We start from the raw sequence: 16,150 nt of genomic DNA, 5'->3' as shown, positions 1-16,150 counted from the left end.
ACAATACAAAAATGCATTGTGTTGCTCGAAAACGTGAGGTATATTTCAGAGCTGCATTGACCCTTTTTCCTTTGTTTTTTACAGCGTGAAAATGGTTTGTCTGTTTTTGAGGCCCCTCCTTGTGGGGGGCAGTTGTGTCCCTTTACGGAAAACTAGCATCTTCTGGATCTGCAAACCAAGATTACTTTCTTTCTCGTCTATTTGGGTAAGGCCTGGGTGAAGGGGCATTTCTGTGCTTCTAATGTTACGAACTTTATGGAATTATAGATTGTGGTTCTAGAGCAGTGTTTTTCAAACTTGGTGACTTTAAGATGGGTGGACTTCAACCCCCAGAATTCCCCACTCATTGTGTTTTAAGACATGTGGCCTACAACTCCCAGAATTCCCCAGCCACCATGCTTTAAGACAGCGATAGCTAACCTTTTTGCTGTTTTGTGCCAAAAGCGGGGGGAGAATGGGGGGATCACGGGTGCGGGTGCCCACATACATAATTCAATGCGCCCCACCCTCCCGCGCATGCGCACGTGACCCCCCCACACTTCCCCCTTCTTTTGGCACGTGATGGCCCGGTGGGCCCGATAGGCCAGTTTTTTCCCCTCCCCAGGCTACAGAGGCGTTCTAGGAGCCTGGGGAGGGCAAAAACAGCCTTCCCCATCCCCCCGGAGGCCTCCCGGAAACAGCCAGTTTCCCAACTTCCGGTGGGACTGGAAGGCCTGAAAATCAGTTGGCCAGGGCGCGCATGCGCGCTGGAGCTAAGCTAGGGCAACACTCACGTGCCCACCAATATGGCTCCGCGTGCCACCTGTGGCACTTGTGCCATAGGTTCACCATCACTGCTTTAAGATATATGGACTTCAACCCCCAGAATTCTCCAGCCACCATGCTTTAAGATATATGGACCTCGACTCCCAGAATTCCCTAGTCATTGTGTTTTAAGACGTGGCCTATAACCCCCAGAATTCCCCAGCCACCATGCTTTAAGATATATGGACTTCAACCCCCAGAACGTGGCTGATGGGAATTCTGGGAGTTGTAAACCACGTGTCTTAAAACACGACTGGGGAATTCTGGGAGTTAAAGTCCATCTATCTTGAAGCATGCTGGGTGGGGAATTCTAAGAGTTGAAGTCCACCCATCTTAAAAGCCACCAAGGTTGAAAAACACTGCTCTAGAGAATAAAAATAGCCACCTCGGTTTACAGTATATGAAATACACTTTTATTTTTAACTAGCTGATAACTCAGTGTTGCCTGAGTATTTATTTATCCCAATCCTGTATTAGACAGAAGAGCAACTGATTTCGGCGAGAATTAAATTAGTTACGAATGTTTTCCCCATGCCCGGACAAGCGTCAAGTAAAATGATACCATCTTCTTGTTTTGCCAGCTGATCCATGATCATTTGGTATGCTTTTTTTCTGATCTTGATTTAGAAGTGGCTTCTTGTCCACGATATATACACTACGCTGTTCGACGTTGTAGTTCTTTTCTCATATGTAATCTGCGTGAAGTACGTCATGTCAGTCTTATAGTGGTGCAGGCAGGCCGAGTTGCAGTAATGTTTTATTGATTATGGCCATACATTTGTCCTCAAGAATAATCAAAGCCTTGTTGAAAATGTCCGGACCAAATGTAATTTCTGATGTTGGATTTTCTCCCTTACTAGAGGGAGCTCCCTTGTGAAGTACTGTGAAGCCATTACCATGGCATCTCCACTGTGCTACACAGTAGAAGCCATTTTAAGGCAGTGCAGTAGAAGCCATTTTAAGGCACAACAGGCTGTATCTTAACAGAACACACACCGAGAGGTGTTAGGGGTGTCTTATCCGCATAGTATTTGTTTCCAGAGAGTAAGTCATCTGTGTACCAAGTTTGGTTGAAATTGCTCGAGGCGTTCCAGAGTTATGTTGGAACATACACACATACATAGCCATTTTTATATACGTAGATGTTATTGCCAAATGCAAGAAACGATCTTACAATATGTAGAAAGGCGTATCAAAATTACTTGAAAAAAGTAATTCTAGACAATCTGACCCCAGGAGTCATTGTTTGAGAGAATACAGGTAATCCTCTACTTGCAATTACAATGAGCAAAATCTCCAGAAATACGAACGGTTGTCTCCTACGACCACCCCTCACCTTTCCTTCTATTTATTCCCCAGCCAGGGAGGGGCCATTCAGCACCCACGTGTGCTTTGCTTCCTGTGTCGACTCCTTGTCCTCCCTTGCTCACCTCTCCTAACTGCTCTGCGCATACGTGCATCTGGAACAGGCCCCACCTGTTCTTCCTCCTCACTCATCTCGGCCACCAAAGGCAGCTGCCTCTCCGGGGGCTGGGAAATGTTGGACGGCCCTGGCTCCATCTCTGCGTCCGACACAGAGCATCCATTGGAGCCTTCCCCAGACTTCAGAACTGGCCCAAGTTCCTTCCCATTGTCAGAGTCTGTCACCAGCTCCACCGACAGCTGGCGGGCCACAACATTTTTAGACGGTATCCAGGTTCTAAACGAGCAAACGTATTTTCTGATATTTGATCTTTTTCTTTTAGAGCTTGAGTGCCGCGGGATCTTGAGGGAGCAGCTGCATCGCAAGATGGACTGAAAGAATTCTGGAAGTCACCGACTCTTCGGGAGTTCGGTATATTTCGTATGAAGAGGATGGAAAAAGGTATCTCGGTTTCTTTTTATTGGCTTCTGGGTGTTTTTTTTTTTAACGTGGAAATATAAATAGGATTTTCGATGGTCTGCTATGATGAACTGCATGTTCTGTCCGTGTTTCACCTGATAAACCATGATTAGAAACATGCCCTGAGCAGAGCCTGCTTTTGGACACCGCTGTCTTCGCGGGGATGGTGTTAGCTCTTGAACTCATCCCTCTTGGGCGAAATTAAAGGTAGTCCTTGACTTACAACAGTTCCTTTTTAGTGGCCGTTCATAGTTACAGCGGCACTGGAAAGAAAGGGAGACCTACAGGTTGCCCTCGACTTAAGACTCTAATGGAGCCTACCGTTGCCATTTTGTGACTATTGTAAAGAGGGTCACTCATGTAACCAACTGTTCTGCCTCAGCTACGGACCCCAATGAACACAGCACACACAAAGTCTGTACAAACCTTAGTTTACTAAATTAAATCAGTCTTTTTCAAACAAAGGCTGTTAATGAACTTTCTTAACAGCCTACAAGAATCCAAAGAATAAATAATCATAATCTTACTGTGGTTGGCAGAATGCTCAGAAGCAATTTGCAGGAAAACATGAGAAACGAGCCGAATCAAGACGCAAAGGAATGTGAACTAAGTTTCCTGCAAATTGCATCAGTCGTCATCCTTCCTTAAATAGGCTAGGGGAGTGGCCAATTAGCCCCAAGCCTTACTCTCGAGGAGACCTCCTCCTGAGGAGCCACTCCTGCCTTTTGGCAGCTCTGCGCGCCCGTGCATCGAGAAGAGGCTCCTCCTCTTCGTCCTCTTCACTTATGGGAGCTTCTGGAGGTTCTGAAGGCCCTGGCTGAATCCCCGCCTCTGGCACCACATCTTCTCCAGCCTCCTCAGTGTCCGACTCGAGCGCCAGCTGCACAGGCTGCTGGCAGCGCACCACACCAGCCTCCTCGCTGTCGGAATCAGCTACTAGCTGCACAGGCCGCTGACGGGCCACAACACCAACTCAATGGGGGGAAAAAATTGTGTTTGTTAAGCGAACCCATGTTTGAAAAGCAGAAGTAAACCCCAGTTTTCTGCAAACACGTAAATTGTGCTCAGGTGGCCGTGGGACACCGCAAAGGGCTTTGAAGTATAGAAACAAAATTAAAAAAGAGAGCTCCTTGGTGCTGTCTGAGCTTGGTTGTTACTACCAAGTTCAGAGAGCACCAAGGAACTCTAATTTCAACCCTGAGCTACAAATATTCTCCTTTATTTTAATAATGGCCCAAAAGCTAAACCAATAAATAAATACCATACTTTTCAGAGTATAAAACACACTTTCCCCCCCAAAAAAAGGTGGAAATGTTGGTGAGTCTTATACACCAAATACAGCCATTTTTGGCCTCCCAAAACCCCGCCCTGCGCATCCCGTTTTTGCCAAAAACAGACCTGTTTTTCAAAAAAAATGTATTGCGCAGAGGGTTTGGGAGGCCTGCAGAGTGCTCCTAGGAGCCGGGGAACACCAAAAAAACATTTTTTTTCCTTACTTACCTCTTCGAAATCTTGGTGTGTCTTATACTCAGGTGCGTCTTATAGTCCGAAAAATACGGTATATCAATATTCTCCTTTAACATTGAAAATGTCTCACTCTGAACTGCCTTTGACAATAAAAGGTGAAGAGCAGGACGGTTGCTGTATTACAGATTTTTTTTTTGACTGCCAGTAGATCAAAAGTATTTGATTGCTAACTGAAGAATTACTGTGTTGTTGTTTTTTAAAGATTGACGATTCCAGCAAGAATTGGGCGAAAACAATTTCCCTCCACTTTGAAAATGTAAGTCTTGATGCATTTCTCCTGGTTTAATAAGAGACAAAAGATTGTATTTGAAGAAGAGGCTGTTGATGGACTAGAATTAATTAAAAATAGTTATAGAAGTGGATAGTTATAGAGGGTTATTTTCATCGCCTTCTCAGGCTCGCAATCTTAAGAAGGTACAGTATGGAAGGAGGAGAGGGGGAGAAGAGAGGGGCGCGATGGGTACCAGCCTTTCAGCATTTAAGCCAGGGATCTCCACGCTTGGGAACTTTAAGACTTCTGGACTTCAACTCCCAGAATTCCTCAGCCAGCAAAGCTTAAAAGTTCCCAAGCTTGGAGATTTAAGCAGACAAAATGTTTTATAAATGCTTGATTTGATGACTGTTCCTCCCACTGCTGCAAGCCTCAAACAGCGGGATTTTATGTCATCAGATATTAACATGACTTTTCTTCGCTCAAAAGTGTCTTTAGATGGGTTGGCCGTCTGTGACACGGTTGAATTTTGCGGGGTCGCACATTTCTAAAAGAGCCAACAAATGTGACACTTAAAAGTCTTTAAAGAGACTGGCTGTTCTCAAAATGCACAGAACGCAAACCTGTGAGCTGAAATTAGCATCCGTGCTTGAATTTTATCTAAATTTCTGCATTGTGCTTTTCCTCCACAGAGATGTTTTAATAGGCAGGGAAAACCATTCTTCCTTGCTAACCATTCCAAAGAAATCACGACGAGGAAGCAGAAGAATTGGCAACGATGTATTGGAATAACGGGGACTCCTCTAGAAATGAGTAAACGGCGCCTCACCTTCGTTTATCAAATTGGGTAACTTCAATACATTTCTTGTCCGAATTAAATGTAGCTCAGGGTTCTTCCAATTAACCGACACTCAACTCTGAACCGAACACGGTGACGTGCAATTTATGTACCCGCTTAGTGAGCTGAGCTAAACTAGTGGCATTTGCCTTATGGGTTAGGGCAGGGGTCAGCAACCTGCGCTCTGGAGCCGCATGTGGCTCTTTCGCCCTTTTGCTGCGGCTCCCTGTCACTCAAAATACGCGTCACAACCGCCAATGTGCGACAAGATGTTGGCACACGATTTATTGAGCTTTTAAACCATGGATAAATCCAAGAAATGAAAAGTTTCAGAAGAAAACAGAACGCTTAATTCAACTACATATGCTAGTTTTGTGGCCGCTCGAGAAATAGTCAGGCACGGGAAGGTTTTTGTGGCTCCCGGTGTTTTCTTTTCTGTGGGAAACGGGCCCAAATGGCTCTTTGAGTGTTTAAGGTTGCAGATCCTTGGGATAGGGTTAGGGTTACCGATCGGTGCTTACTTCTTCATCACCTGATTGAAAAATACATACAAATAGACCTGTATCATCATACTCTGGTTTTATAGATCTCAAGGCAGCCTTCGATAAGGTTACCAGGACTAAGTTACGTGAGAAGCTGGAAGCTGTTTCAAATTGACCGCAGGTTTCTTCTATTACGTGCCCTACATATTAAAACATCCCTCAAGGTGAGGTGTAATATGCAAGGGTCCCTATCGAAGTCAGTTAAAACTCACAAAGGGGGTTAAACGGGGATGCATTTTGCCCCCCTCCCCGGCTTTTATTTATTTTATTTAGTCCAATTTATATTTATTTTTTTATTTTATTTCAAATTTATATACCGCACCTTCTCCCAAGGGACTCAGGGCGGTGTACAGCCAGATAAAAACATACAATACAAACATTAAGAACAATTAAAAGAATATATATTAATTTGGCCCCAGTTTAAAATGACAAACCAATTAAAAATTAAAAATTTAAAAATATGTTAAGCCAGCCCGGCTTGATGAAAAAAGAAAGTTTTAAGGGCACGGCGGAAGGCACCGAGGTCTTGGATTCTCCTTATCTCTGGGGGCAGCTGGTTCCAGAGGGTAGGTGCCCCCACAGAGAAGGCCCTCCCCCTGGGGATCACCAGCCTACATTGTTTGGCTGATGGCACCCCGAGGAGGCCCTCTCTGTGGGAGCGCACGGGTCGATGGGAGGTTGTCGGTAGCAGCAGGCGGTCTCGAAGGTAACTAGGCCCTATGCCATGGAGTGCTTTAAAGGTGGTAACCAACACCTTGAAGCGCACCCGGAAGACCACCGGGAGCCAGTGCAGCTCGCCAGTGCCGCCTTTCTCCGGAGACTCAGGGCGGCTTACAATGCATTTAAAAAACCATTGTAAAAACATTTAAAATTAAAATATTAAAACCCATTCACACCATTCATGGCCAGATCTCACAAGATCGCAACAGCGAGGTCAACGTTTACATAAACAACATGGTTAAAATGGCTAAACGAACCAAATCTTCACACCCTCCAAAAATAAGTGACCGAAGAATCACCCTCCTGGCTCTAGGCAGATGCCGCTGTGATCCTCTCCGGGACACCAGTAGGCCTTAGAAGAGCCTTGGGAGCCCTTCTCCATCCAGTACTGTACTTAACAATAAACTGGACATAAACTATGAGAAAACAAAGATCGTGGCCTTTGCAAAAAGGCCAAAACTTCAAACGGCCACAAAATAGAGCAGGTAAAATCACCTTCAAATCCCTGGGGGTGGCCACTCAAGCCAAAGGTTGAAGAAAAGCACACCGAGAATATGCAGCTGCCGTGGGCCAAAGATCAGCGAGCGCCATCCTTAAAATTTTTCCGCACAAAAGGGAGGATACTACACCCCTGCTGCTATTAAGCTTTTCGTGGCTACGTCGCTAGCCACGAAACCTTGCTTGGACCGTCGGCTTCGTGTTTTACATCATTAGAAAGAGTTCAAATTCATTAGATCAGTTCTCCAGATGCCACGTTGTGTCTCAAATGCACTTCTGCGCCATTGGCTCAAGAGAGGTGGAGACTGGGTCACATACTCCTTAGATGTTCCTTTTATACGGAGATTAGGAAAAAATATCCAATCATCGATCGGTATCCTGGCCATTCCGACACTACCTATCTCCAGTGGCTGCTTTAAGGATGAACGGTCCATAACTACAGCGCAGGTGGCCAAATTCTGCACAGTAACACGGGGGATTCATTGGAAACGCGTCTCTTTACCATCATAGTTAAGTTACATAACAATTGTGGCAAACAAATTGCGGCCTTCCGAAAAGCGGTGAAGATCTGGCTTTTCCGGCAGGCCTGGGGCCGTTGATCTCGCTTTGCGATCTGACGAGATCCGGCCATGAATGATGTGAATGGGTTTTAATGTTTTTAATTTTTAAGTGTTTTTATAGTGATTTTTTGAGTGTATTGTGAGCCGCCCTGGGTCTTAAATTGAATAAATAAAAAATAAATTTAAAAACCCTTTGCATTGTCCTTTCCCTTTTAGCGTTGAACCTACAACGGGCCACACAGTTTAGGGATTTGCAATTATCATATACTCAGACCATGTATAATGGACACTGGATTTTATTATAGATTTTAAGTTATTTATTACTTGATACTAGAACTTTTAAGTGTCTATATACTGAGTTTTTTTATTTGTTCTGGTCTAAGACTAATAAATTATTGTGGGGGTTGGGTTCTCGTGTCAAAACTTTGCATAAAATAAAATATACGGTATATTTGTGAGTTCTCTTTGCATTCTTCAGCTGACCTGGCTATAAATTAAGATATTTTTTCCAGCCTTAAGACTCTTTGTTTCTCAATTTTGTGCACTGAAACGCATTCACTGAAATGTGTTTTATAAATGCATTCACTGAACAACTGCATTTTAAAGACAAACGTTTAAAACTGTATTGCCGTTCACTCATTAGCGACCAAAATTTTGGAGTCAATTGTCATAAGTGGACTTTGAGGGTTGCGACAAAGAAGTGAGGTGGTCGCTTTATTTTCCAAAGCACCAGAAGGCAGGACAAGAAACGACGGATGGAAACTAATCAAGGAGAGAAGCAACCTGGAATTAAGGGGAAATTTCCTGACAGTGAGGATAATTAATCAGTGGAACAGCTTGCCACCAGAAACTGGGTGCCTCATCACTGGAGGTTTTTAAGAAGAGACTAGACAGCCACTTGTCTGAAATGGTATAGGATTTCCTGCCTGAGCAGGGGGCTGGACTAGAGGACCTCCAAGGTCCCTTCTACATTCATGAATACACTTTTGCCAAACCTTCACTCTAGCCAAGCCTGCCCTCTTAATAAGTCTGTTTCTCTTCACGTATGACAAGTTTTTGTATCCTCTGATTATGCCTGTGAAAATCACCTTTTAATTTTTGTTATTTCTGGCCTCTGCCCAACTTTGATCTGAGTGGAAATTCTGCGCCAGTATGCAATGATTTGAGGTGGGCATCTTGGGAGACTTCTTCAGTCATCCTGTTAAGCAAATCTTGGCTTAATATTTTGTGTGGATACAGCCAATAGCAGGAAGCACCATAGGATACCTTTAAGAATTACTCTTCCCCCTTAATTCCATGCCCATTTAAAGTTTCCAAGACTGGCAATTAAACCTGGTTTTATTTTCTTTGAAGGACACGGTGGCTAACGCGCTGATTTTGTCGATTGGAAGGTTGGCAGTTCAGCGGTTCGAATCCCTAGTGCCGCGTAACGGGGTGAGCTCCCGTTACTTGTCCCAGCGTCTGCCAATCTAGCAGTTCGAAAGCAGGTAAAAAAATGCAAGTAGAAAAATAGGGACCACCTTTGGTGGGAAGGTAACAGCGTTCCGTGCGCCTTTGGCGTTGAGTCATGCCGGTCACATGACCACGGAGACGTCTTCGGACAGCGCTGGCTCTTCGGCCCCCTAGAGATGAGCACCGCCCCCTAGAGTCGGGAACGACTAGCACATATGTGCGAGGGGAACCTTTACCTTTACCTATTTCTTTTGAAAGAAGTTATTAGGCAGAATGTTATTTTCTAAAGTGTTGGTTTATTTACAAATATACAAAGCTCAGCTCAGATCGTTGCAACATAGACAAATAATGAATCCGCCTCTATTTTTTCCCATTCGCTTCCATTGCAATTAAAATGATTTATACATATTTTGTACTGTACAGTAGTCCTCGACTTACAGCGGTTAACTTACTGAATGTTCAAAGTTACAATGGCACTGAAAAAAAAGGACTTACAACTTTTTCACACATCCGTTGCAGCATCCCATGGGCACATGATCAAAATCCAGATCCTTGGCAACTGGCTTCTATTTATGACGGCCGCAGTGTTCTAAATGTCACATGACCCCTGTTTGCAACCTGACAAAATCCATGTGGGAAGCCAGATTCATTTAACTCTGTTACTCACATAACACTTGCGATGATTTCACTTAACTGTGCAAGAAAGGTGGTAAAACAGGCCAAAATTTATGTAACAACCGTCTCGCTTAGCCACATAAAATTTGGGGCTCAAATGTGGTCCTAAGTCGAGGACTATTTGCATTACAATTACAATTCCCTCTTTTCCAGCAAATTGTTCTCTCTGCTGGATTTTCAGGACATGGTAGACATTTTGTTCAAACTCTCCAAAACCTGTTGCACACAGAGGGGACGTGTCTTTTGTCTTAAGAGACACACTTGTGTAGGAACTGAGGCAGGGGCTGCCTCTGGAAATTGGAGCTGGTCTGAATGCAAGTCAGGAGCAGCTCAGGTGCCTTCACAGTTGCGTTGTGGTTCTGCAGCCAGTTGTTGAAATTTTTGAGCTCGCAACTGCAAACTAAGGACAGTTCTCTCAAATCCAAGAATCGCAGCTGCCCCATTGGTTGAAACGTGGAGGGCGAGAGGGTCATCAGCGGATTTCCACGGATACTGAGACCACGCAGGGATTTCAAACTACGGAAGATCTGTTCTGGAAATTTGTGCAACCTGTTGGCCCCGAGATCCAGGATTTCTAAAGATGTCAAACTCTGGAAAAGGTTTCCAGGCAAGTCCCGAAGGTGATTGGAGCTGAGATTCAACACCCGGAGTTTCTCCAGATGCTGGAAGAGGTCGGTGCATTTCTGGGTGGCCCAAATGTCTCCCAGATTGTTGTGGGAAAGGTCCAGTTGTGTAAGTTGCCTCGGAGACTTCTGGACTCGCGAACACCACATCAGGTGGTTGCCGGAGAGATTCAGAAACTTTAAGGAGGCAATCTCCGCAAGCTGACGCCAGACGTTCCCCAGGTCCTTCAGACGGTTGGAGGAGAGATCAAGATGGACCAGGTTTGGGCCAAGTTTTTCTATGCCCCAGGTGTTCTGGATCCTGTTTTGTCCCAAATTAAGACTCATCAAGGAAGGGAGATTCCCATTGGGAACTCGGTCAAGAGCGTTGTCTTGCAGGTCAAGGAACTGCAAAGATTTTAGACCCATCAGGGCATCATGCTGAACAATCCCGATGTGGTTGGACTTCAGAATCAGACGTCGTAAAGGAGAGGACTTCAAATCCTTCAGTCCTTCTGTGTATAGCTCCCCGAGGAGATTGTTGGACAGATCCAGAACCTGGAGCTTGCTTAATCCTGAAAATGCCCCCTTTTGAATCTTATTAATCTGGTTGGATCTCAAGAGCAAGGTGTTGAGATCTGGCAAGCTTGAGAAGACGGAGGCGTTCAGGGTGTTGAGAAAACCATGGGACATGTCGAAAGTCCGGATGCGGCTGTGACGCAGCCCCGAGAACGTGGTGGCTGAAATGTCCTTCAAGTTCTGGAACCCGAACCCACTGCCGATGGCTCCTGAATGTTGCACCTTGAGGTTCTGGATCCTTGTACCGTTCAGGCTTTTGAGGAAGTCTTCGACTCGGGCCACGTCCCATGGGTTTGAAGAGATGTCCAAGGTGCCCAGGGTGATGTTGAGAAACGGGTTGGTGCAAGAAGAAGGATGATCTCTGGACAATCGATTGGAGGACAGGTCAAGGAAGGTCAAATGACGCCCTCTGAGATATTGGAGGTCGTCCCCACAAATTGCCCCGATTTTGTTGAGATTCAGCTGAAGGATGCTTAATTTTTTCAGTCCTTGGAAGGTTGGATCTGGGGTCAACCGATGAAGGTGGTTTCCACGAAGGTCCAAGGTTTCCAGTGATAAAAGGTCTTGGAAGTAGCCCATCTCCAGGATTCTGTTGTCAAAATCACTATTGTCCAAGTGTAATACCTTGAGTTTGGTCAAACCTTGGAACGCTTTGGGATGCAACGACAGGTTCCTGTTGCCCCCCAAATCTAGGAAGGTGATGTTGGGCACATTCGCGAAGGCCCTTTCTCCAACATAGAGAGGACCTCCCAATTGTTTCCCCAACGACAGCATCTTCAGGGCACTCAACTGTGAGAACGAAGACGTCTGGATGGTGGAGAAGAGGTTGAAATTCAACAAGAAGACTTGAGTGGACACGTCCACGTTGGGTGTGGCCTTGAGCCTTTGGCCTTGGCAGTTGGCCACCAGGCGGTTGTTGATTTTGGTTGTGGAGCATCGGAAAAACACATCTGTGGCCGAACTCAAGGCTGCCAAGACGAACACGATTGCGCTGATGGAGACTGGAATGAAGAAAAGAAAGAAAGAAAGGAAAGGGATTGATTAGCTTCCTATTCTTATTGCCACTACAAAATTGCTCTTTCTAGGAATCCATTGGTTAGGCGGAGTCTTAACAATTGATCACATGGCTTGTTGGTAGACCATGCAACTCAACTCCATGGGATTAGTGTCCAGTTCAGTGTCTCTCAACCTTGGCTGCTTTAAGACGTATGGACCTCAACTCCCAGAATTCTTTTAAGACATGTGGACTTCAACTCCCAGAAGTCCACACATCTTAAAGTGGCCAAGGTTGAGAAACATTTATCTAATGTGTTAGAATCAGTGGTGGGATTCAAATAATTTAACAACCGGTTCTCTGCCCTAATGACCATCTGGGTAGGCATGGCTCGGTGGTCATGTGACCGTGTGGGCATGGCCAACTCGACGTCACTCACATCGATCGCCTTAGCTGTTACAATGTAATAAGGGTTAACCAGAGAGGCAGTTTCTGTAAGCAGGGCAATAAAAATTAGGCTAGAAACAACACCAGAATGTTGTAATTCCTTACAGGATTAGCCCCGTAAAGTGGAAACAAAACAAAATAAGGTTTCTTCCAACAACTGGTTCTCCGAATTGCTTAGAAAGTTAACAACCGGTTCTCCTGAATAGGTGCGAACTGGCTGAATCCCACCAGTGGTTAGAATCATAGAATTTTCAGGCAGGAAGGGACCTCGGAGGTCTTCTAGTCCAACCCCTCTGCCCAGGGCAGGACACCTTATTAAACTTAGCAATAAATAGATAACTTGATTTAGATGGGTGTCTAAGTTACTATTGCCATTCTTGACTGCAAAGCTTTCTTATTGCCTCCATGGCACTAAGCCATGGTTTAGTTTCTTTCGTTTTGGCTTAATGTTTTGGAAAACAACAACAACTAGATTTGGGTTTAACGTAGCGTAATGTGTAAATCCAGGCTTTGGTGGTGTTCTGCCCTAGCTATGGACCCCAAAGAACGCAGCACACACAAAGTCCGTACAAACCTTAGTTTACTGATGAAGGACTACTAATGAGCTTTCTTAGTAGTTGTTCGAACACAAGTACAGTTTAAATCAGTCTTTTCTGAACAAGGGCTGTTCATTTAACTTCATTAACAGCCGACAAGAATCCAAAGAATAACTCAATTCTGAGGCATAGTATTTCAGATAACCGTAATCTTACTGTGGTTGGCAGAATGCCCAGAAGCAATTTGCAGGAAAACTGACGAGAGAAACAAGAGCTGAATCAAACTTTTTCTGGAATCAAGACGCGAAGGAATGTGAACGAAGTTGTTTGCTGCAAATTGCCTCAGTCGTCCTCCTTCCTTAAATAGGCTAAGGGAGTGGCCAATTAGCCCCAAGCCTTACTCTCGAGGAGACCTCTTCCTGAGGAGCCACTCCTGCCTTTTGGCAGCTCTGCGCGCTCGTGCATCGAGAAGAGGCTCCTCCTCTTCTTCCTCTTCACTTATGGGAGGTTCTGAAGGCCCTGGCTGAGTCCCCACCTCTGGCACCACATCTTCTCCGGCCTCCTCACTGTCCAACTCGAGTCCCAGCTGCACAGGCTGCTGGCACAGCGCCACATCAGCCTCCTCACTGTCGGAATCAGCTACTAACTGCACAGGTGGCCACTTCACGAAATGATGGCTAAACAATTTATCGTTTTGAGATGAGCCATGTTCTATATCAGCTAGCCACTCTTCCTTGCCGTTGGCAGAATTGTGAATTGGATATGAAGAAGGTAAAAATTGGTCTCCATCATTTAAATTGCCATTAAAGGAACGCCCTCTGTCTGCATGTTTCTAACTTCACTAAACGATGCCTGCGGAAGATGCTAATAGTAGGAGCACACAGGTTTAGGTCTGGGACAAATAAATGGGCTCCGTTTTTGGTGAGAGTTTTATGTTCACAAACCAATTCGGTTGAAGCTTAGCACTCACATAGAATGTTAGACTTGGTTAGCATTAAACTGGCATATATTTTTTTTGTAATTCAACGTGTTTTATAAACCAATTGATTCCTTTGTAGTTCAATGTTATTGTGCACATACAGAATAACGAGTTGGAAGGGACCTTGTAGGTCATCTAGTCCAACCCCCTGCTCAAGCAGGAAACCTTATACTGTTCTGGACAAATGGCCGTCCAGTCTCCTTGAAAACCTCCAGTATTGGAGCACCCACAACTTCTGGTGGCAAGCAGTTCCACTGGCTAATTGTTCTCACTGTTAGGAACGTTCTCCTTAATTCCAGGTTGCTTCTCTCCTTGATTAGTTTCCATCTTGTCCTGCCTTCAGGTGCTTTGGAGAATAGCTTGACTCCCTCTTCTATGTGGCAGCCCCTCAAATATTGGAAGACTGCTGTCATGTCACCCCAGTCCTTCTTTTCACTAGACTAGCCAGGCCCAGTTCCTGCAACCATTCATCGTCTGTTTTAGCCTCCAGTCCCCTAATCCTCCTTGTTGCTCTTCTCTGCACTCTTTTCAGACTCTCCACATCTTTTTTTTATGTACCGTGGAGATCAAAACTAGATACAGAATACAGAATAATAGAGGTGGAAGGGACCTTGTAGGTCATCTAGTCCAACCCCCTGCTCAAGCAGGAGACCCTGTGCTATTTCAGACCCTATATTCTCTTCTTAAAAGCCTCCCATGATGGAGCACTCCTAACTTCTGGTGGCAAGCTGTTCCACTGGTTAATTGTTCTCACTATTAGGAAGTTTCTCCTTAATGCTAGGTTGCTTCTCTCTTTGGTTAGTTTCCATCCATTATTTCTTGTCTGGCCTTCGGGTGCTTTGGAGAATAGCTGGACCCCCTTCCTCCTCTCTGGGGCAGCCCCTCAAATACTGGAAGATGCTCTCCTGTCTCCCCTGGTCCTTCTCTTCACTAGACTAGCCAGGCCCAGTTCCTGCAACCGTTCATCGTATGTTTGAGCCTCCAGTCCCTTCATCATCCTGGTTGCTCTTCTCTGCACTCTTTCTAGAGTCTCCACATCTTTTTTTATAGCGTGGTAACCAAAACCAGAGACAGAATTCGAACTGGGGTCTCACCAGTGCAGTACAAAGTGGCCCAGCAATCAAGAGAAATGTATTATGTACGTGTAGGCAATGTGCTACATGCTCCCTCCAGCTTAAACATGAATAATTTCCCTCCCTTTTCTAATTCATGCAAAATCTATAGACCCCTGCCCTCTTACACATTACATTTAAGTCACAGATTTGAATATCTTGAATCCAAATACCGTTGACTGGAGTCATTAGCTGAATAAGCCATTGTTTGCAAACCACCATAGGTGGGTTTGACACTATTAAACCACAAAGCGGTGAGCCAAATTTTAGTTCATATCTGGAAATTACCCTCAAAACGACACTATAGAGCACACCAGAACTACTAGACACAAGGACAGTTTTTTCCCGAATGCCATCACAAATAATCCCCTCAATGCTGTGAAACTATTCGCTAAGTCTGTATTACTATTACTATTAATCTTCTCATCATTCCTATTACCCATCTCCTCCCATTTATGACTGTATGACTGTAACCTGGTTGCTGGTATCCTTATCATTTATATTGATATTGTTTCCTTATGCTTATTTGTTCCCTATGACTATCGTTAAGTGTTGTACCTTATGATTCTTGACGAACGTATCTTTTATTGTATGTACATTGAGAGCATATGCACCAAAGACAAATTCCTTGTGTGTCCAATCACACTTGGCCAATAAAGAATTCTATCTATCTTATCTATCTATCTATCTATCATCTATCCCATCCCATCCCATCCCTCCATCCATCTACCCTGTTTCCCAAAAAATAAGACCTCCCCTGATAATAAGCCCGACTAGGCTTTTGAGCGCATGCACTAAAATAAGCCTCCCCCCGAAAATAAGCCCTCTCCAAAAATATTTAAACACAGAGCTGGAAATCAGGTAAGAGGCAAGAGGAGCCCCATCTTGCTCCAAGCGCCCCAAAATATAGTAAGACCTCCCTGAAAATAGGCCCAAATGCGTATTTCTCTCTCTCTCTCTCTCTCTCTCTCTCTCTCTCTCTCTCTCTCTCTCTCTCTCTCTCTCTCAGATCTCGGATGTCTTCTGCTTGTGTTCCCTTTATTTTTTTGAGCAGTGTATATATTTCTATCTATATCTATCTATCCATCCATCCATCCATCTCTCTCAATTTCTATCTCTATCTCTCATCTATCTATCTACCCTATTTCCCCCAAAATAAGACCTCCCCTGATAATAAACCCAATCGGGCTTT

General features: G+C 44.7%; 1 protein-coding gene, 1 long non-coding RNA gene and 2 other non-coding genes across 8 annotated transcripts in view; 3 read left to right on the top strand and 1 right to left on the bottom strand.

Annotated features, from left to right (window-relative positions):
• The first annotated feature begins 81 nt into the window (after positions 1 to 81).
• LOC117657681 (uncharacterized) overlaps positions 82 to 16,150 on the top strand; it is a 24,924-nt gene continuing 8,855 nt past the window's right edge. For 2 of the 5 annotated variants that reach the window (XR_015730449.1, XR_015730448.1), the window contains exons 1-5: positions 82 to 205; positions 2,550 to 2,668; positions 4,416 to 4,469; positions 5,117 to 5,271; positions 8,936 to 9,069. This is a non-coding gene — a long non-coding RNA (uncharacterized LOC117657681). Of the gene's footprint in view, positions 206 to 2,549; positions 2,669 to 4,415; positions 4,470 to 5,116; positions 8,041 to 8,935; positions 9,070 to 16,150 lie in introns of those variants that run through there. The other 3 variants (XR_015730450.1, XR_009620312.2, XR_004589162.3) reach the window with 2 other exon arrangements.
• Positions 2,742 to 2,819, top strand: LOC117657695 (small nucleolar RNA SNORD126). Its single transcript, XR_004589166.1, has one exon. It is a non-coding gene; the product is annotated as a small nucleolar RNA SNORD126 (small nucleolar RNA).
• On the top strand, positions 4,827 to 4,971 carry LOC117657694 (small nucleolar RNA SNORA79). The gene has a single exon (XR_004589165.2). It is a non-coding gene; the product is annotated as a small nucleolar RNA SNORA79 (small nucleolar RNA).
• LOC117657680 (transforming growth factor beta activator LRRC33-like) overlaps positions 9,897 to 16,150 on the bottom strand; it is a 6,606-nt gene continuing 352 nt past the window's right edge. Inside the window, exon 2 of the mRNA XM_034405805.2 lies at positions 9,897 to 11,891. Coding sequence (XP_034261696.2) covers positions 9,958 to 11,891 — 1,934 coding nt within the window. The 3' untranslated portion in view covers positions 9,897 to 9,957. The remainder of the gene's footprint in view (positions 11,892 to 16,150) is intronic.

This window comes from Pantherophis guttatus, chromosome 18 (assembly GCF_059756535.1).
Source record: "Pantherophis guttatus breed Tessera chromosome 18, ASM5975653v1, whole genome shotgun sequence".
Lineage (NCBI taxonomy): Eukaryota > Metazoa > Chordata > Lepidosauria > Squamata > Colubridae > Pantherophis > Pantherophis guttatus.
This window is presented reverse-complemented; position numbering and strand designations above follow the sequence as displayed.